This window comes from Sciurus carolinensis, chromosome 9, assembly GCF_902686445.1.
Source record: "Sciurus carolinensis chromosome 9, mSciCar1.2, whole genome shotgun sequence".
NCBI classification, from domain to species: Eukaryota; Metazoa; Chordata; class Mammalia; order Rodentia; family Sciuridae; genus Sciurus; species Sciurus carolinensis.
The window spans coordinates 1,038,359-1,059,522 of record NC_062221.1 but is presented as its reverse complement, the minus strand read 5'-3'; the positions used below and the strand labels follow the sequence as shown (position 1 = coordinate 1,059,522).

At 42.5% G+C, this 21,164-nt stretch overlaps 1 protein-coding gene across 2 annotated transcripts in view; it reads right to left on the bottom strand.

The window, feature by feature from the left end:
* Positions 1-7,938: 7,938 nt before the first annotated feature.
* The window catches only part of Eif2a (eukaryotic translation initiation factor 2A), a 30,773-nt gene continuing 17,547 nt past the window's right edge, over positions 7,939-21,164 (bottom strand). For both annotated transcript variants that reach the window (XM_047564047.1, XM_047564046.1), the window contains exons 7-14: positions 19,343-19,416; positions 19,060-19,204; positions 18,812-18,928; positions 15,652-16,223; positions 14,279-14,392; positions 9,968-10,096; positions 8,941-9,006; positions 7,939-8,329 (exon numbers count right to left, since the gene is read on the bottom strand). In XM_047564047.1, coding sequence (XP_047420003.1) covers positions 8,264-8,329; positions 8,941-9,006; positions 9,968-10,096; positions 14,279-14,392; positions 15,652-16,223; positions 18,812-18,928; positions 19,060-19,204; positions 19,343-19,416 — 1,283 coding nt within the window. In that variant the 3' untranslated portion in view covers positions 7,939-8,263. The remainder of the gene's footprint in view (positions 8,330-8,940; positions 9,007-9,967; positions 10,097-14,278; positions 14,393-15,651; positions 16,224-18,811; positions 18,929-19,059; positions 19,205-19,342; positions 19,417-21,164) is intronic.

Below are 21,164 nucleotides of genomic sequence, written 5' to 3'. Positions count from 1 at the left end.
TTATTCCAAAAGATCTCTCCCCTGGAGCAGCGCACGTTCTCCCTTGAAGGTGTGCCTGCTTTCTAAGTGAAGCGCCGTCCGTGCCTCCACTGATACGTGCTCAAGTTAGTGTATCAGGAAGGTCAAGCACTCCACTTGTCCTGAATTGAGCTCTCACCTTCTCCAGGAATCCTTTGAGTCCCTCTTCTGCTGATTTCTCTGGTGACGACCCAAAATTCGAAGTTTACATTTGGGTTCATTCTCAGTGTTGTATATTCTGTGGGTTTTGGCAAATGTAAAATGACATGTATTTAGCATGACAGCACCATATCTAAAAGTCCTCTGTGCTCCTTCTCTCCTGTATGGTCCCTGGGAACAACTGATCTTTCCATTGTCTCTGGCCTGCCTTTTCCAGAATGGCACATAGATGGAATTGTAGCATGTAGCTTTTCAGCTTGACTTCTTTCACTTTCTAGCAAGTTTCTTCTATGTCTTCCCCTGGCTTGATGCTCATTTCTTTTTAGCACAGAATACTATTCCATCATCTGGACATTTATCTATTCGCCTGAGGGATATCCTTATTGCCTCCAGGTTTTGGCAATTATGAATAAAGGTGCTATAAACATTCATGTGCAGGTTTTCGTGTGGACCTAGGTTTTCAACTCCTTCAGGCAAATACCAGAAAGCCCCATTCTGGGCTGGATGGTATGTTGTTGTTTTTTTCAGGGGGCGGTGGTGGAGGGGCACTGGGGATTGAACTCGGACACTCAACCACCGAGCCACATCCCCAGCCTATTTTGTGTTTTATTTAGAGACAGGGTCTCACTGAGTTGCTTAGGGCCTTGCTAAGTTGCTAAGGCTGGCTTGCGATCCTCCTGTCTCCCACTTTGGCCCATTTTTTTAATGAGGCTTTTTTTTCTTACTATTGAGTGTTAAGAGCTATGTGTATATTTTGGATAACAGTCCTTCATCAGTTCCAGCTTTTACATTTTTTGTATCTTTTCATTCTCTAAGATGAATTTTTAAAGTGCACCTGTTGAAGGTTTTCAAGGGTCCACCTCAGCACAGTGACCATTGATAGTATTCTCTCTGCGGGAAAACACATTTTGTTTTGTAAATGCTTGACTTAAAAGTTCTTGGAACGTGATTCGTACGCAGCCACCCAGAGATCACTGAGAGAACAAGCTCAGGGGAAGCATGGCGGGCGAGGGGCTGATGCAAGGATCCTGACATGGAGGAAACAAAGGCCAGTAGCCCTGCTGCTAAAACAGCAGGTTTTAAGTGAATGAACAGATTTTCCAGATATGCTCTAGGATTTCTAATTCCTGGTTGATTTCCCTATACTCCAACCTTTGGAACCCTCTAGTGGCCAGATGAGGACGTGTGAATATAATGCTTTTCATTTTCAAATTCAGTAAAATATTTTTTTAAAAAAACAAAACCTTTAGGAGTATACGTTTTTGACTTCCAATTTAAGGTAAAACAATAAGCACATATATTTTCCTCTCTCTTCTCAGATCTCAGTGATGTGACAAAAAGTGCCATGCAATATATCTGTGACCTCAAAGAAAAGGCAAGGGCTGGCAAGGCCCAGAGAGGCTCCAGAGCTCCCAGAACCCAGTGGAGTGGGAGAGCAGCACTGGCCGTGGATCTGCTCAGCAGGGACCTTCCCTGTGAAGAACAAAGGGCTGCAGCACTTCCTGAGCCTGCCAGGTGCTCTCTCAAGACTAGACTGAGCGTCCGATGGCGGCAGACCCTCTCAAAGTTCTGAAGAGGAAAAGGAAGCTCCTCGGAGAAAGAAGCATTTAGTTTGGAAACTGTGAGGGTCCCGTGCCATCCCACCACGTCTGACAGGACCCCTGCCTGTCCCAGGACCCGCCAGGAGGCCTCTGGTGTGCAGGGGTCCTCACACTGCGGCAACCCGGGGCTGACACCCACCCTCATCGACACCAGGGCTACTGTCCCTGCAGGCATGATCCTACCACGGCCGCTGATGGACCCTGGCCTCTGGAGGGATGTCTATGGTCCCCATGGGACTACGGCTCTTAATGGGTTGTATCTGCAGGTGAGAGGAGAGGAGCAGAGAATAAAGTGCTCACCTTAGAATTTATATTTGGAGAACTCGACATCTAACTTCTTTCATGTTTTTGGATCACAACACAAACATCATACTTTCTGATACAGAACTGTCAGAACTGTTCTTGGGACTTGTGCAAACCTTTTTTTTTTTTTTAATTTGTCAAGTGTCAGAAATTAAGGAAGTATTCAATTCAGTTTTAATAAAGTTAGTACAAGTTTTTCTGAAGTAGGATGGTGACCCATGATTTCATTAATCTTTTGTGCAATGTTTAAATGGTTCAATCTGTACCTAAATCAAATGGGGCCACTGCCTTATTTTAATTTTTTCTTTCAGTATTTGGGATTGAACCCAGGGTCTTCAGAAGGCTGGGCAAATGCTCTATCACTTAGGTACACCCCCTGCCCATTTTAAATTTTTATTTACTCATATTTTTTTAATTGTCAATGGACCTTTTATTTATTTACTTATATGTGGTGCTAAGAATCGAAGCCAGTACCTCACACATGCTAGGCAAGTGCTCTACCACTGACCTACAACTCCAGCCCCTTGTTTATTTTTAATTTTGACACAGGGTATCACTAAGTTGCTGGCCTGGAACTTTCAGTCCTCCTGCCTGGGCCTCCCAAGTTGCTGAGATTACAGGTGCATGTGGCCACACTGGCTCCATTGCCTTATTAAAAATAAATAAATAAATAAAAACAAGAATAGGTATTAGAAGGCTGATTTGTAGAGTCATTCACCAGTGACTTGACATTAAGTAACTTGATTTTGCCTCAGGGTGGTGGCAGGACCAGGAGATAGCGGCGGAGGAGGTGAGTGACAGAGAGCACACCGTGAGCCAAGCACCTGAACTCCAGTGGACCCAGCAGTCTCGCTTCAGGGTGGCTGGGTGGAGACCTCGCGAAGCACACCTGACCATGATTATTTTCATGTTATTTTTCATCCTTCATTGGGTAGGTTTTTCCATAAAGGACCAGAGAGCAACTGCTTCAGGTTTTGCAAGAACTCGATCTGTTGCAGTGGCAGGAGTAGCGTGGACAGCACGTTCTGGAATGCACCGCTGTGTCCCCCAACCCCTCACAGACTGGGTCCCAAGTCCACTCAGTGGTCCTCATGTTTCAACCATTTAAAGTGGACATCTCCTCAGGATTTGCACAGGGCTGTAGTCTGCCGAGCCCTGTTCACAGCATCATCTTCTAGAGGCTGCATGGTACCCCATTCTGTCCTGAGCTCAACACCACTGAACAGTGACCACTCTACCTGCATGTACATTTTAGACTGGCAGAATCAAAATGTCAGGACATACGAAGGGAGGGCAACAGGACCACAGAGTATCCGCCACTTCCACACGGGGAGGGTCTGGTCTGCACAGTGTCTTCTAGGTGCCACTCATGACAAACGAGATGACCCTAAACAAAAGCCACTCTTCTTCTTTTCAGAGCACCCATAACACACATGCCACATCTCAGGTTCTCACTGAATCTTATAGTGATTAATTGGTTGTCCTTGACCTTTAAACTATCTAAAATTTATACACCCTGTATGAAATCTGCCATAACAAAATACCATAGACTCGGCGACGTAAGCAAAGGGAATTTATTTTCTCACAGGTCTGGCGGCTGGAAACCGGAGCTGAGTTCTGAGTTCTGGTGGGGGCTCCCTGGGCCTGCAGATCATCCGTCATCTTCCTGCTGTGTCTTCACGGGCAGAGGAAGCCTCCTGATGTCGCGGAGGCAGTAACCCACCACTGTGACTTCATCTAACCCCAGTTATCTCCCAAGGCCCTGTGTTAGTCAGTTTTTTTGCTGCTGAGACCAAAGACCTGAGGAGAACAACTTTAGTGGAGGAAGTTTATTTGGAGCTCATGGTTCCAGAGGTGTCGATCCTTACATGGCCAACTCCACTGCTCTGGGCCAGAGGCGAGACAGGACACCATGGTGGAAAGGTGTGGAAGAAAAGGACTCAGGACATGACAGGCAGGAAGCAGAAAGAGAACCCCCAACAAGGGTCAGAATGTGAACCCAAGAGCACGCCCAAGGGCCCCTCTTCAGCACCCCTGCCTGCCTGCAGCCACCACCCAGCTACTCCCCGTCAGTGGCTGCTGCGCTGATTAGGTTAAGACTCCCAACACTCAGACATCTCAAATCTAGGCTTTCTGGCACTGTCTCACACCCGAACTTTTGGGGGACCAAGTACATCTAAACCCTAATAGGCCCCACCTCCAAATGTCATCGTATTGGGGCTGGGCTTTAAGGTGAACTTTGGGAGTGTACACTCCATCCACGAAACGCCCCAAGGCCTTTCCTATGCCTACTTCATGTTTACGTGCCCTGTGGACAAAGAACATTCTGAACAACCAACGGTGCTGCTCTCTGGCCACCAGGACGCTGCCTGGACCCACTCACAGTGCGTCTGCACGAGGAACAGAGGAGTGAGGATGCTCACAACTCAAACCTGAGACGAGAGGGAACTGATCAGGCTCACCAAAAGCAGACAGCACTTAGTCCCAGCTGCATCCTAGGACTGAGGTTTCAGATGGAAACGAAGATCATGCTAGGAAATACTGAAACACAGGTACCTTGAATTATGATTGGGGCACATCCTGATAAACATTTTAAGTGGAAAATAAAGTAAGTTGAAAAAACGTTTATGTCCCAATAAACCCATCATGAAGTTGAAAAGTTTTAAGCTGAACCATCTTAAGTCAGGAACTTTCTGTACAGTGAATAACATCCATAAGGCAGGCTTTAATGTATGTGTATTTTACACTTTCTAGGGACAAACATACCCCACAACAGAAAAGATGTCACTTGATTTTATCTCCTTTTCAGGATGCACCAACACTGCAGGAATCTGAATATCACAGGCTCCGACTCGGGTTCTCAAACTTTGCTAGCACACTTGAATCCACTGGGGAATCTTTGAAAAGCACAGATCTCTCTTGGACACTAGATATTCTTACTGAACTGGCAAGGGGGACTCAAGCATGAGGAATCATGAAAGCTCCCAAGTAATTGTAATGTGCAACAAAATTTGGGACTCACTGGGCTGTTAGCCTGGGGATAAAAAACATCTCCAAATCTCATTGGCCTAAAAATCAAAAATACATTTCACATTCATGCTACAAGTCCAACCTGAGTCAGAAGTGGATGTTGCTTACCGGGGTCACTCAAGACCACCATTTAGGACACTTGTCTTTCCAACCCCAGGTCTCAGGGCCCTGCACAGCGGGGAGAAGGCATGAAGAGCCGAGGCTCAAGACACTTCTGCTTGGAAACAAGACACCTCACTGCTCCCTCACGTCACCGACTGAAGCTCCTACCTGCGCCTACCTTCAGAGGGATGGGAGCTGGACTCCGCGTGCCCAGGAGAGGAGAATAAGAACACTGGTGAGCACGGGTGTCCCCTGTGTTTCGCACCACCATCCACTGAGTGTGTATGTAGGATGTTCCCTGGCCACACCTTTTTGTTCCAAGTCTCGAGTCTTGCCTTCTACTTCATCATGAACCAATTTATAAATCTACAAGTATATCTACAAATAACCTGACATTTCTAAATGATAGATATCTCTAAAAGATACCCTGTATTCCTTTGTGACCTATACTGTACCAAATAAACTGCTGACAAACTGATCCACAGAACCTGAACAAAACACCTGGCTGAGGCTGGCTCGCCTCTGTGGTCTGGTCGCGAGTACGACACGGGCTTGCTCCTCAGCCCTCAGAACTGGACAGATGTGTCCAATAAGCCAGGAGCACACGGCTGGCCGGTCATTCCTGCCACTTGACCACTAAGGAATCTTGTGTGTGTGTAGTGCTGGGGACTGACCCAGAGGCTCGTGCGAGCAGCAAGTGCTCTACCACCGAACCCCCAGCCCCCCTACTTACAAACTCTTCCAGTTTGCCCGTATCTGGATACTAATGCATTTAAACAGGTGGATAAGCCCAAGAGTTGGTTGAAATCTTACTTGAATGAACGCTTTATATATATTTGGTGCTGGGGATTGAACCCAGAGGCACTTTACCACTGAGCTTTATCCCCAGCCCTTTTATTGTTTGAGACAGGTTGTCTTTGCTAAGCCTTCACTAAGTTACTTGAGGTTGGTATCTAATTTGTAATCTTCCTGCCTCAATCTCATAAGTCCATGGGATTGTAGGCTAAATTAATTTTTCAAAACTTGGGATACAGCCAGGCGAGGTGGCCACAGGAGACAGGAGGATCGCAAGTTCAAAGCCAGCCTCAGCAAAAGTGAGGTGCTAAGCAACTCAGCAAGACCCTGTCTCTAAATAAAATACAAAACAGGGCTGAGGATGTGGCTCAGTAGTTGAGAGTCCTGAGTTCAATCCCCAGTAACCACACCATCCCCCAAAAAAACACCTTGGGATACACACAATTTCAAAATACAGATAAGCACCTATACTTTGTTGCTGTGTAAGCATGTGTTTTAATGTTTAACTGAGTTTTAAAACCTAAATGTGCATTAGTGTACACCAGGTTAAATGACACATTGCATACAATGTATTATTATGAATTGCATATATATATATAAAAGGGAGATGTACTGATATGGAATGATCACTAAAATACTTTAAGGGATAAAAGGGTATGTACACAACAGAGTGGATATACCATTATTTGTTTCTTTAACGATGTATGTGTATTTGAATATAGATATGCCACCTAGCTTTAGAAACACAAACAATTAGTCATTGTTGCTCTGGAATACAGTGAGACACTTTTCACTGTATGCCTTTTTGTATTGCTTGAATCCTTAAATATTCTACACCTGCCTTTCCTAATTAAATTTTTTTTTTTAAATGACAATGTGTTCTACATAGGACACACTTACAAACTAAAAAGATGAAAGGCAAACAATCAAACAGAGAAATGCCAAAGGAAACAGGCAAGCAACTCATTAACAAATGCAAACAACCCACCACAACAGCTCACGCCTTGTGACTGCCGGAACTCGGGAGGTTGAGGCAGAAGGAACGGCAAACATGAGGCCGGTCTCATCAGTTTAGTAAGACCTTGTCTCAAAATAAAAAGGGCTGAAGATGTAGCTCAGTGGTAAAGAGCCCTTTGGTTCAATCCCCAGCACCAAAAAGAAAGAAGAAACGTAGGTAACGGTAACAAAGACTCATTTCCCCTTCTAATCTGGCAAAAAATCAAGTCTTACAACATTCCACGCTGATAAGAACGTGGACAGCCTTCGTTGGTGGCTGTGCAAACCCTGAAAGAGGGTGATCTGGCAGTACCCGCAAACATTAAATGTGCAGCGTTTACAACCCATCAGTCACACTGCCTTCAGCGACACCACACCAGAGTGTACGAGGATGTGGCATCTAAGCAGTGCGTGACAGCAACCACAGCACCCTGAGTCAGACTGCCCGCATGGAGATCTCATGTCCTAACCTTGTGGCACTGGCATCTCACAGTCTTATTGTGAGAATTAAACAGTTTAATACTTGCCTTGTAAATTAACAAAGAACTCCCTTCCTCCCTCCCTGTCTTCCTTCCTTCCTTCCTTCCTTCCTTTGTTTTTGTACTGGGGATTGAACCCAGAGATACCACCACTGAGCAACATCCCCAGTCCTTTTTATTTTTTTCTTTTGAGATAGGTCTCACTAAGTTGCTTAGGCCTCACCAAGTTTCTGAGACTAGCCTCAAACCTGTTATCCTCCAGCCTCGACCTCCCAAGTTGCTGGGATTACAGGAATGTGACACCACGCCACGCTATAATTACTATAGGGCTGTTGTTTCCGCAGTGCAAGAGGTTGAAACCACAGCCTCAAACATGTTAGTCAAGGGCTTTTTGCTCTACCACTGAGCTACATACTAGCTCAATAAAAAACTTAACTAACAAATTCAAAGGCAAAAACAGTTAAATTTAAAATGTCTTTATTCATTTATATAGCAAATACTGTCCCTTACTAAAAAAAGCTTTCAATCTGTCAACTTAGCTAAAAATCTCATGTATCTTTTCTTCATCACGTATTGACATGATACAGGATGCAGGATATATAGAAGTCAATTTAATAGATATTAAATAATTTCATACATATTCAGACTCTTGCATAACTCATTAAAATTACAGACCAACATTAAATAAGGGCACATGGATATTCCATGAACACCAATGGGTTTGACAGAAAATGTGTTGGCACTGGTTTATGGTAGTAACCACCTTGCTTTCTGTGTACTTTAAATACCCAATTCCAAATCTTCCAGCTCCTGGAGAAGGACTTTCTCTTTTTGAATTTTCTCCAACTAGAAAAGTTTAAAACAGTGAAGTTATTAAATAAGAAATAAAACAATTAATGGCTATGTAACTGAACAAACTTAGAGAAGGAGATTAGGAGAAAACAGAGAAAGAATACTGCTTATACTTTATCAGGCCTACTGGAGAACAGACTGAAAAAGGTGAATAAGAGACAAATTCTAATCTGGTATCTGTGGGAAATCAAGGGCAAAGGACAGAAGTTGCCTTACTATGTCCCTTTCAGCCCAGTACAATTCCCATTCCCCATTCGGGTTTGATCATGCTGAAGGAGGAGGAGGCCACAGGACAGTTCAGCTTGAGCCACGGGAAGGAAGAGACTCCCTTCGCACCACCTCTTCTCTTCTGAGAACTGCCCTTATTCTTGGCAGCTCCAGCAGCAGTGTCCCTTTGGGGACAGTGACTCACTCACCATGATCTACATCAGATCTTCCCTACTAAGTTTAAAACTGGTTCAAAGTAAAAGTTATTCAAAGAATATGGCAGACGGCTTCCAAAACAAGTGAAATCCACATGCTCCTTTTCCTGATTAAATAACTGCTTATAATAAACGGGGAAGGATGATAATGACTAAGAGCCCAAAGGAAAAGGCAGAAAGTACCTGATTTTTTTCTAGCTGCTTTCCAGCTGCAGCTTGTTCTTTCAGTTGTTCAATAGCTTTCAGTTTCTGTAAGTGTCAAATAGGGGTCAAGAGGAAGAAAAGTCATGTCCTAATGCAAATTTTCTTATTAACAACTAATCATATGAATATGAAACTTGAACCAGGAGAATTATCTTACATTTCTATCAAGAATGGCCTGTGAAAATGCTGGAGTGAACTCTTTTCTTAAAGTTAAACCTAAAACTGTGTCTACCAGGACACAGAGCCTACCAGGCATGCACAAGGCCCTAGGCTCCATCCCTAGCACCGCAAGAGTAACAAAAATAAAACTGTACCAGTTAAAAACATGAGAGCTGGAAAAAGCCTTTTTCAAACTCTTGATCGAGTTATCACTATACTAGTTCCACCATTTGTTTTGACACCCACTGAACCTGGACGATGACAGGCTTTGTGTGAGGGGTACTGGGCCTTGAGCTGGGGCACATCCCGACCCCTTTGGTTTCTGATTTGAAACAGTCTTGCCAAATTTCTCAGGCTGGCCTTGAATTTCCAATCCTCCTGCTTCAGCCTCCCGAATCCCTGGGACTGCAGGTGTGTACTACCATGTGGGACTACGACCGAAGCTTTAAGAGGAACCTCCTAATACAGCTAGGAAAGCCTCTGGAGACAGTTCACCCACAGGGTGAATTTTATGAATTAATAAACTTCTTTTTGTCTGTTTCTTCAACTTTAAAACTGAGACAAAATATCATGGGTCTTTAAAGAAATATTAAGGTGTCAACACTTTCTGTACAAATGTACATTATTTCTTATTATTCAAAAAATTAATAAAAGTAGTGATAGTCTTTAAGCATTTGTAACAAGAACTAAAATGAGTGCCATTTCTAAATCACAGTACTTCAGTGAGAAAACAATGCAAACTTCTTAGCTGCCTGTTTAGAGGCAGTTAAGTCCTACTACTTTTCTCGATATAATTCTCAAATATATTCCTTTCAAGATACCCGTTTTTCGCCCAGCAGGCTCTTACCTTCCTCAGGTTCTTAACTTTTCTGTCTACTTCGGGGTCACCGGAAGAGGCCTGAGAGACAGGGTTTCGTGGTGTGCTCTGTGGAGGAGGAGGAGGTGCCACTTCTGGACTCTTGTCACTTTTTGCTTCCTACAGGAAATATTTTTAAAAATTCAATCTTAAAAATAAAGACATTAAAGCATTTTAGTCAGCACTGCCTGACAGGTAACGCAGGAAGCCAAGCGTCTGACGGCACCTCCCTCAGTCACGTGAAGAATTTGGATCGAAGGCCTGGAGGCACTCAGTGCTCCCTAGTGACGTCCAGTGCACCAGGAGTGCTCCCGACCACTGCACAGCACTTCAGATTCCTGAACCCTCGGCATTCACGCCTCGTGGGTGGTTTGGAATTGAGAGAGGGCTTTTCTAATCAAGGTGTGTCAAGTTCTGCTCAGCGTTGCCTCCCAAGGAGCAGGGTGGGTGCGAGCAGGTGCGTAGGATGGACGGTGCAGGGAAGAAGAGCAGCATGCTCCTCACCTCAGACCAGCTCCGCTCTGCAGCAGAGCTCCATGAAGACTTCCCGTTTTCCCCTAAAAGGGATGCTACGCTGCTTCCAGGATGACCAGACTCTGATACCCTGTGGCCTCCCTCCCCCTGCTGAAGGACACACCCAGGGTGCCACACACTCCTGCCTCCTGCTTCTGAGTGCACTGTCCCTATGTCTAGAACACTTGCCCCTACAAGTCACCTGGCTGACCCACCCAACCTTTAGGGCCAGGCGCCCACACTTGGCAGGTATCCCGCAGGACAGCTAGCTCTAGCCCAGTACTTGCCTAACTGCATATGCTAAATACATGAAAAGGGCAAACCCACACCTCCTCTGTAACTATAAGACACATGCTTTGACAAGAGGAGGAAAGGGCTATTCAGGTCTTCCCTGCGAAGGCTGAACTGTTCCTTCTTCCTCTGAAGTCTGGCGGACGGAATGCCCCGGCCTTGGAAACCTTCTGGATGGGAAATTCTTAACTCCCAATGAGTCCCGGGGACACAGATAGGGTGTCACTCTAGGTCGTCACCCTGAACAAGTCTGCCTAGGGTCTGTGAAGAGGACAGGACTGCAGTCGTTTTAAGAAGTCACGCTGGTGTCACTTTTGTGCACCACAAGAAATACTGGCCCTTACCTATGACATGAAGGCAGACTCGTGAGCACTTGCGGTACTCAGAACAAAAATACTGAGCGTCTATTTTCAAAAATGTCCCCCAGCGCTGGGAGCGAAACCTCGGGCCTGGCGCACGCTAGGTCCACACTCTGCCACGGGCTACACTCTCACTGCACTCCTGCCCTGGCTTTGACGTAAGAGAGGATCTCCCTGAGTTGCCAGGCTAGTCTCAAACCCGCTATCCTCTTTCCTCTTCCTCCTGAGGAGCTGGAATACAGGTGTGCTCCGCCATGCTCGGCGTTAGTTCCTGTTCTTAAGGAGCCTCTACATTTTGATAATAAGAAGTCTGGTATTTTTCATAATATAAAATAGAAGACAGGAGTGGCTAAGAGAAGAAGAGGGACATTTTGCCCATCGACATTTACTTCTGGCCAGGCACAGTGGTGCACGCCTGGAATCCAAGCAACTCCGGAGGCTGAGAAGGAAGATTGCAAGTCTGAGGCCAGCCTCAGCCACGTGGCAAGACCCTATCTCAAAATATAAAATAAAAATACAGCCAGGCCAGGCCTGGTGGCACACCAGGTGCACATGCCCATAATCCCAGGCTTGGGAGGCTGAGGCAGGAGGATCGCAAATTGGAAGCCAGTCTCAGCAAAAGTAAGGCGCAAAGCAACTCAGTGAGGCCTGTCTCTAAATAAAATACAAACAGGGCTGGGGAGGTGGCTCAGTGGTCGAGTGCCTCTGAGTTCAATCTCTGGGAGCCCCGCAAAAAGGGGCCAGGGATGGCGCTCAGTAGTAAAGCAACCCTGGGCTCAATCCCCAGTACCCAAAAAGAAAAGAAAGATATCAATTCTGATGTCAGATAAAAATCTAAAACTTCAGTTATTTGTAATGAGTCCAGCAAGAATGTATTTTTAATAGGAAGATTAATATTATAAATGTGAAAAATTATTAAAATTAGGTAAAATATTAAATTCAATTTTCTACCACAAACTAATAAAAACTAAGTTAAAATGCCTGCATTATTATTCTTAAATTCTGGTCATGTGTACATGGAAAGTTTAAATTCTTAAGTCTCAACTCTTTATGGTGAAGCTGACAAAATCATCACAGTTCATTACCTACATACTGGACTGTGCTATTTTTGGTTATTTAATCCAGTCAGGATTGGAAGATCCAGGCAGGGCCCAAGATCCTGTCTCAGGTCATCAGCTTCATTCAGTCCCAGAGCCATAACTTTTACTAAGTCTGGCCCATCATCTCCAGGCGCACCTTTCACCTGCAAGGTGAAAACCCTCTGCCCTCCCTTGAAACACAGAGAGCGACTCTATACTGATGGGCTGGTGGCACCAATCCTTGTAACAATGCTCTGGGTGCCCGTAGAGCTTCACCAGGGGCACTGGGGGCTTCTGTAACTACTGTACTCTAAATTAATGGCACTAATTTTTCTTTTTTTAAAGAGACACAAAGACTATCTTTAAGAAAATTAACTATTTTAAAATTAATTTTTCTAAACAAGACATACTGATTCTATAATTCCCCCCAAATTTTATGGGCTCAAATATCAGAAAAGCATACAAAATAAACAACTAATATTTTATCATAAAGGAATCTTCATCAGCAATGGTCATATTAAAAATAACTTTTGAGAAGGAGGAAGAAATTTTGCTTATGAAAATAGGATTCTAAGTTAAGTATGTTTCCGGGAAACCCTAAATCTCAAGGAAGAGGGAGATCTGATCTACCAGTAGTTATGAAGATAGTAATTTCTGGTAATATCCAGCACAAGCAGAGATCCCCAATCACACTGACAGAAGGACAAGTCTTGCTTCTATACAAGCTAATGCATGGAATAGATCTTTTTACTTGAAATAACTAAACCTGACCTATTAAAAGATATTTCTGGGATGAAACATATTAACTACAAAAGAGAACAATGATGTTTTTTAAAAGCCCAGATTTTAGCAAAATATGGTTACATAATGTAATTCTCTTAAAGCAGTTATCACCTACCAAAACACTTAAGCAACCCAGACCGGTTAACATTCAAGTATGACCAGCAAGACTGTACCAGTGATACGGCACTAGCTGTTAAGATCCACACACCTGCTGTGGTCTGAATGTTGGTGTGGAGGCTTATGCCAGTGAGATTGAGACAGGGCTGTGGCAAGTGACTAGGTCATGAAGATCCCACCCCATGAGTGGATTAGTACCCTTATAAAGCCCTCAAGAAGCTCCCCTGACCCTTCTACCACGAGGACACAAAGACTTGGTTAATGAGAAACAAGTCCCCCCAGACACTGAAACTGCTGGCACCTTGTTTTTAGGCCTCTAGAAATATGAGGAATTTCTGTTGCTTAACAATACCCCATATAAGGTAGTTCCTTCCAATACCCACTCTGTCTGAACCTAAAAGTGCAGTCACTATGACCTCACTAAGCAGACATTTCCGGCCTAGCTGATTACTTGACCACCATGAGCCATACAGGATCACAATTTGTCAATTATTGCCCTGGTATGGTTTTTCAACTATAAAAGCACATAAACATATAAAGAAAGCAAACTGGATAATTTCAGTTTCCACCAAAAGGCCTACAACAAGGAACATGTCACATAATCCCAGACTCTGAGCTTTTAGGTTGAGATCTTATATGTCTCCCAGAGGTCCACGTGTTGGAGACTTATGATCAGGGTGATGCTACTAGGAGGCGGGAGAGCCTTTAGAAGGTGAGGTCAAAGGGAAGGCTCTCAGGCCACGGGGGAACCCTTGCTTAGGAAGTGAGCAGTTTTGCTCGACTACAAGTTTCTACCATGATGTGCTACCCACCACAGGCCCAAAGCCATAGGGCCAACAGATCTTGGACTGAAACTCTATAACTGTGAGTCAAAATAAACCCTCTGTCTTTTAAGGTGATTACCTCAGGTATTCTGTTACAGTGACAGAAAACTAATAGTTACCATCATACAGACTGGATTACTTAGAAATTCACAGGCAAACAAAAAAGAAATTCTGGTTATTTAAGTCTCAACTACAACTTTAACTCCCAACTACATTTTATAACATATCAGTCAAATCGTCAAGACCACAGATCATTAAACTTAAAGGTTCAACAATAAATTTAACTGGTTTACTTTTTGGTTTGTTTTATTTTGAAGAGATTAGTACCCCAAATACCTGCTTGGCAGCTTTCTTAGCCTCATGCTTCCTTTGATTTTTAAGGGCTGTTTTTGATAATGGTTTATCATTTCCTGGTTGTGGTTTCATATTCTGAGGCGGTTCCTCTTCATGCTATGGAAATATAAAATGAACAATTGTGAAATGGAGTCCATGATTTTAAAAACACATACAATAACAAATGATATGCTTTTGTTAGTACAGGATAAGTTTATTCTATCATTTTATTTTAAGATCACTGACAAAGATCATTGCAATGCTTTTATTAGCAGTGGCACAGACTAGCTGTCAGAATGGATTTAAAGAGGGTCTTCCTATTTGTTCAGATGTACCTCTCCATTCTCTAAAAGCTGGCAAAATTCACTTTAGTTTCATTTAAACAATGGAGTTTTTCTTGGTACAACTAGAGACACAGGAATCTTAGGAAACTGGATACCAACAGTAGCTTCTTCTGGAATCTTCTGTCCTGACTGCTGTCAACAGAAACCCAGGTGCCTCCCCTGTTTTCTTCGCACAAGGAATCAGCTGCCAGGCCTTTCTTTATTGTAAAGCCAGAGATTACAAAGACCAAGCATTTTCCCCTGTGCTGGAGCTGGAACCCAGGGCCTCACAGATGCAGGCAGTGCTCGGCCACTGAGCCACGGTCCAGACCTAAGCCATGCTTAAACAGAAGACTTCAACACAAGCTGAGCAGCCACAGACACTTTGCGGACCCAAGGGGAAAGGGCCGGGCTTTTGCTTTTGTAGCGTGGGGACTGGCAGAAGAGAGGTATGAGAATACTGCTCCCCAGTGCCACCTGCACAGACGGTTCACGGCTCTTGTAGAGCAAGCTGCGTGACAATGACACCACCACCAACACTGCTGCTTTACTTCTTAACACCACCACAGAACCCCAGGGTGTTCACCAGTGCTCTTCCCCGAGCTCTGAAATACAGACACTGTTTTAAGATATCAGAATCTGACCCACACCCTGGTCATAACCTCACAGTAAAAGTGGGTAACTCAGGGCCTAAAGACAAAAACTGTGTTTTTGACTAACAGTGTCTTTAAAACTCAGAAATTTCACATAGGCATTGAGATCCACGTATTCTTGAAGTTCAAACACTTGGCCAACTTGGACCTAGAATCCCCCGGGGAAAGCAGCAGCTCACCACTTCGCCCACTCGCCTTGCTCACACCACTGTCCTGGCCTGCATTTCTAAAAAGTGACCTCCTCATCAGCTTAACGCGCATAGCTCACTTTCTTCAGCGTAGGTCCTTAACCATCTCGGCTCTGGAGCCTGGACTCTCATCAGGTACTAAGAAGCACAAACATACTTCACGTTCCTTGTCTTGGGTGGAGAACTCTACCAGACAGCAGAGCTTCACTCACCAGCTTGGAATTGGTGACTGGTTTATTTCTCAAAGCTGGAGGTCTGTAAGCTGTGGAGACTTTAGGTTCCTCACTGGGCACTTCACTTGGAACTGCTTGATAAGTTATTCTTTTTGCTGGAAATATTCCATCCAAAAATGGCTGCCAAGAGACCTGCCACAACTCCGCATTTGATGGCACATCATGCTTGTGCAAGACAGAGCCCGTGTAGTGCCAAACCTTGTACCCATTGTTGACACGTAACCTGGGAGCACACGTGGCTGTTAAAATATGCTCACCATCTGGGCACCACGCAAAATACGTAGAATCAGAAGCCACTGGCTTAGAAATCAGTTTGTAGTTTTTAACATCCCACACTTCCATCTGTCCCCTCAGATTTCCAAATCCAGCCAGGACTAATATGTGGCCATGAGGGCTAAAGTAGGCTGCGTTGCGTGGCCCAGTCCCAAAGTCGAACACAGGATCACACTTCAGGTTGAAAACTGTTGCCTTGGCAGGCATGAAACCATAAACAGCACAAAACTCGGTGGAGCTAGAATTCCACGCTACGTCATAGATGGGGCCACTTTTTGCTAGAAAAAGAATATAAAACCCAAATTAGAGATAAAGAATTATATGAATATAATATTTGCACAAGTTATAAATACACAGAACTCATAAACATATCAAACAATAAAAAAAAAAACTCCAAAAACTTCAAGGCGTATTAAAATAGAATATTCTTACATGATATATTATGGGCATTAATATATAAATCATAAGTTTATTTAAGAACTCTTATGGAATCCTAATTTCTTTTAAACATTTTGGCAATGTGGGCTCACAGAAACCAATAAGTTTATTACTATTGATAAATAACAAAACAAAACACCACTTTACTGAAATGAGGTCTGGCTCCATTTCCCAAGCTGGTCTTACTCTTGGCTCAAGGCTCCTCTTGCCTCAGCCTCCCAAGGGCTAGGACTAGGACTGCAGGCACACTTTACCATGACGGGCAAATGTTCTTTATTCTGAAGGGGTAACATATACAATGGTAATAAAGGGGCTGGGGAGATAGCTCAATTGGTAAAGTGCTTGCCTCGCAAGCACCAATACAAACTATATAAAGATATGCAAGCCACAAAAATAAATCCCTCTATACAAAGGCAACCCCACCTCCGTTATATTTCTTGTATATCCTTTCAGAATATTTTCACTGAAATAAAACGTCTGTCTCCTAAACGTACACCAAGTGACAAAGCCCCAGACCATCATTCATTAAGTCCTGCTTGGGGTCTTTCAGCATGGGCATTCTGGGATGGTCACGGTCTTCCTCAGCTGCCCTGCATCCCCGAGCGCACCCATACCTGCAGGCACACAGCCACGAGCGACAGGCGCCCATCACTTGCCCCACACCAGGCTGCCCGCCAGTGGCTGGGCCAGGCCAGGCACGTGCCCAGCAACAGTGTGACAGTACGGGTCACACTGGCACTGTGCAGGCTCATGTTTTCATCTTTGCAAGTTTATTAAAGAAAAACTAGTATCTTGCTTGTATTTCTATTTCTTTTAATTGAAGCTAAGCCTCTTTTAATATACTTGCAAGCAATTTAATTCCTGTGGTTCAAGTCTTGCTGCCCCACACTTGTTTTTCTTTCCAGTTACTGACTTTTACTTGATATATTAAGAATATTCACCTTTTCTCATACTCATCCCTTATCTGTTTCTAAAAATATAATTTCCATAATTTTTTGCTTGCTTTGCTTAATTTACAAGCTCCTTTCCTTTTCCAATGTAGAAATCTGTAATTTTTACATATTCAAATTTATTTTTTTCTCTTACGACTTCTGTCTTACTTAGAAAGTCTTTTTCTACTCTATGATTAGACGAAGATTTTCTTTCATATTTTCTTCTAGTTCCTTTACAGTCTTCTAATTTTTTGGCCTAACTAGAATTCATTTTTGTGAAGAGGTAGAGATATGAACTTTTTATTTCAAATGGCTAACTAGTTGTCCCTAAATCACAAATGAACCAATTATTTTCTCCACTGATTCAAATGCTGACTTTATATTAATGCCTACAGAAATATACATTTCTTTTTGGACAATTCTATTCAATGGATCCATCAGCCTATCCATAAGTCAGAAACAAATTATCTTAAATTATTATTGCTTTACATTATACTACCTCCTCTTCTTTTTTTTTTTAAATATATTTTGTTGTTGTTGATGGAGCTTCATTTTATTTACTTTTATGTGGTGCTGAGGATAGAACCCAGTGCCTCACACATGCCACAACCCCAGCCCTACCTGCTCTTCTTTTACAAAAGTTCTCAAAATATTCTTGTACGTTCATGTTCACTATCAACTTAAGGACCAGCTCATCTAATTAGACAAAATCAATCATCGTTTAAATTTAATTTTTAGACTAACTGGGAGAAAAAAAAACCTCTCTAAAAAAACACTTCTTATGAAAGGTCATAATTTGTCTTTCTGAAGAATTATAAAGTTTCCTTCCATAGTCCCATATACATTTTATTTTTGTTGCTACATCTGGAAACTTTTCTTCCATTATTTAATTAGCTGCTTTTTATACTTCATCTATACAAGCAGAGGTGATTCAGTTTTCTCCTTTCAATATTCCATGCTCTACTTTTTTTGACCACTTATATTTACCATGTATTTTAGCCATTCTTGTTTTGTATCTGACTTTAATGGGAATAGTTTTTGTATGCAAGGTTATTCTACTTACACATGTTCAATTCAAAATTTTAAAAAAGTCAGGGACCTGCTTGAATGTTATTATTAATTTAGTTCATCAAAACGAGAGATTAAGTGGTGACATTCTTGGATGTCATTCACAATTCTGAAGATAATACTAAACTCACTAGCATCGACTTGCTGTCATAATTAGTCAAGTAAATTGCAGAAGAACTAATACAATGGGACTCCTCATTCAGGGAGTTATAACTATCAGCATGCTGACATAATGCAAATGAATTAATTGGGTTCTGTCAAAATTTGGTATGTCTAAGAATAATTTTAAGTTTCTTCATTAAGAGGAACTATATCTTAAGTTACCAAAGAATTCGAGTTCTACTACCTGACCAAGATTTAGATTATAGTATCTTTGAGGCATGTTATTTTTTTACACTGTTGTTTTATCAAAAGAAGACAATACTTACGTAACTGCACTACAGCGCTCTCTCCGTTGGTTGCAATGTAGTGCAGTGTTTGTTCTCCATAGTATGACGCTCCTGTCTTGTCAACATCTGTACTAGCTATCACCAGCACAGCAGTAGCTGGAACAGCAAACACTTGAATTAGATTTAAAACACAAATCATCACTGATATCCCTTTGTTTATATATGTAAGTGTCTACACCCAATTAACACATGATAAAAAAAAAAGGAATAAAATATATTTATCATACCTTTTTTATTCCATAGCATTGTAACCTTATCAGCTTTAAAGAAACTTTTATTGGCTAAAGCTGCATGAGGTCCAGCAAAGTTGGGATACTGATACAATCTAACAAATGAAGGTGCACCTTTACTTCCTGGAACATAGACAGCCACCTAAGATACAAATAATTAAACCACCACTTAATCTTTTGAAGTATATCAAGTAAGATGGATGTGTTCTTACATTTACCAAAATAACTAAGAAAAGGGTAACACACATAATATTTCACAACCAACAACAACAGCAATTACCTTATATGGTTGTGGCCCAGGTGATAAAACAAAATCATTAATTTTCTGCAAATGTAATTTATTTGCAATTGTGTCTGAAAGAAAAGAATAAATGGTGTTAGATCGATGAAAGCCACTAAGAGGACTGGGTCAAACTCTGCCTTCGTTATAAAAGGTCGCTGTGACTACATACAAGTATTGCTCCTGCCTGTGGGCGAGGGGGCGCAATACAGTACAGAAGGCCTAGGGGCACAGCACAGACGAGGTCATTTACCAGCTGTCCAGCTCGGGCTGTAACAGCACACTGCCTCACTCCTGGCGACTGTCTTCAAGAACAGAGCGCCAGGCACAAGGTATGCATTCAGTAAATGCCAGTTCTCCTCTCTTCAACCTCTGAAATAAAGTAGTCTTAGAATCTATTAGATAGGAAAGACTGATCTTGGGCTGCTATGTAGAATGTGAATATGGAAATTCTGTAACCAATGTAATAAACAGATGCATCATAATCATGACCAAAACAATAGTAGCAATGACTGATATTTATGGAGCACGTCCTCTATGCGAGGCAGGTGGAACCCACATTTTTAACAATACTGCTACCCTAGTTAGTGGGATAAAGAGTTATTACTTTCTTTATTCCATTCAGAGGTCAATGGGTGTTCAAAAGTAGCACACCAAACCGCCTAACTGGTGACTCTCCTTCCTTTGGCATGCTAACCAAGAGGCAAGCTGGGAAAGCAAGCTAAAAAAAAAAAAAAAAGAGGGCAGGAGTGTGAAAAGCAGGCAGATGAACTGCATGCTCCACTGCGGGACACTGCTGGAAATCAGCCCACGTGAACAGACTTAAAACTCCCATTCTATGATATGCTCACAACGCACAACTGTAATGTAGTACTCGATAAACAAACAAAACTGAAATCTTTTTTCTTTAAATTATTTTTAGGGGCTGGGGATGTAGTTTGGTGATATAGTGGTTGTTTAATATGTGTGAGGCCCTGGATTAGATTCCCCGGCACTGCAAAAAAAGAAAATTGTTCTCAGTAATCACGTTACTGGTGTTACAGTTGGTATAATTATTCTAAGAATACTATGTGGATAATGTGAAGCAAAGCAAATGAATACTTATGTGAATGGGATATTGCAACTCTCACTCCTGCTATCAAAGAGAAACAGGATTCTTGGCATCACTAAAAGGTAATGCAGGTAAGGTTAAGTAAAACCCTTGTACTCTTTCATTTAAATGCAAGTATTTTATAGGTTTAAAAAAATAAAAAAAAAATAAAAAAATTGAGAAACAATGATAAACACAGTAGCAACGAGAACTCCTAGGACCTAGATTATAGTTTCTACCATGGAACTAGGGTTTCTTGCAGGATTATCTGACCCTAGCTGTACAGCAGGAAGCATGTGTTAATCCTAGAATGGCTTAACACAAAGCAAAGTCACTGAAAACCAGTTAACAAGGATGGAACAATTTAAGCATCAGTAAGAATACTAAGTACAATGGATAGAAACACATGTATTTTAAACACACAACTCATTAGGATGGGAGTGAAGAACTAAATGGTGGGGCTGGAGCTGTGGCTTAGTGGTGGAGCACTTGCCTGGCATATGTGGGACCCTGGGTTCAAAAGGCAACACCACATATAAATAAATAAAATAAAAAATAAAAGATCCATTGACAACTAAAAAAAAAGAAAAAAAAAAGAACTAAAGGGTTACAATGAAGGTGCTAGAGAACATATGATGTTAAAACTGCTCAAGGACATGAAGATCTATCCTGTCTTTTCTACACAAATGCCCCAAGGGTAACCAAATAGTAGACTGGGGGACTTTTCTTTGC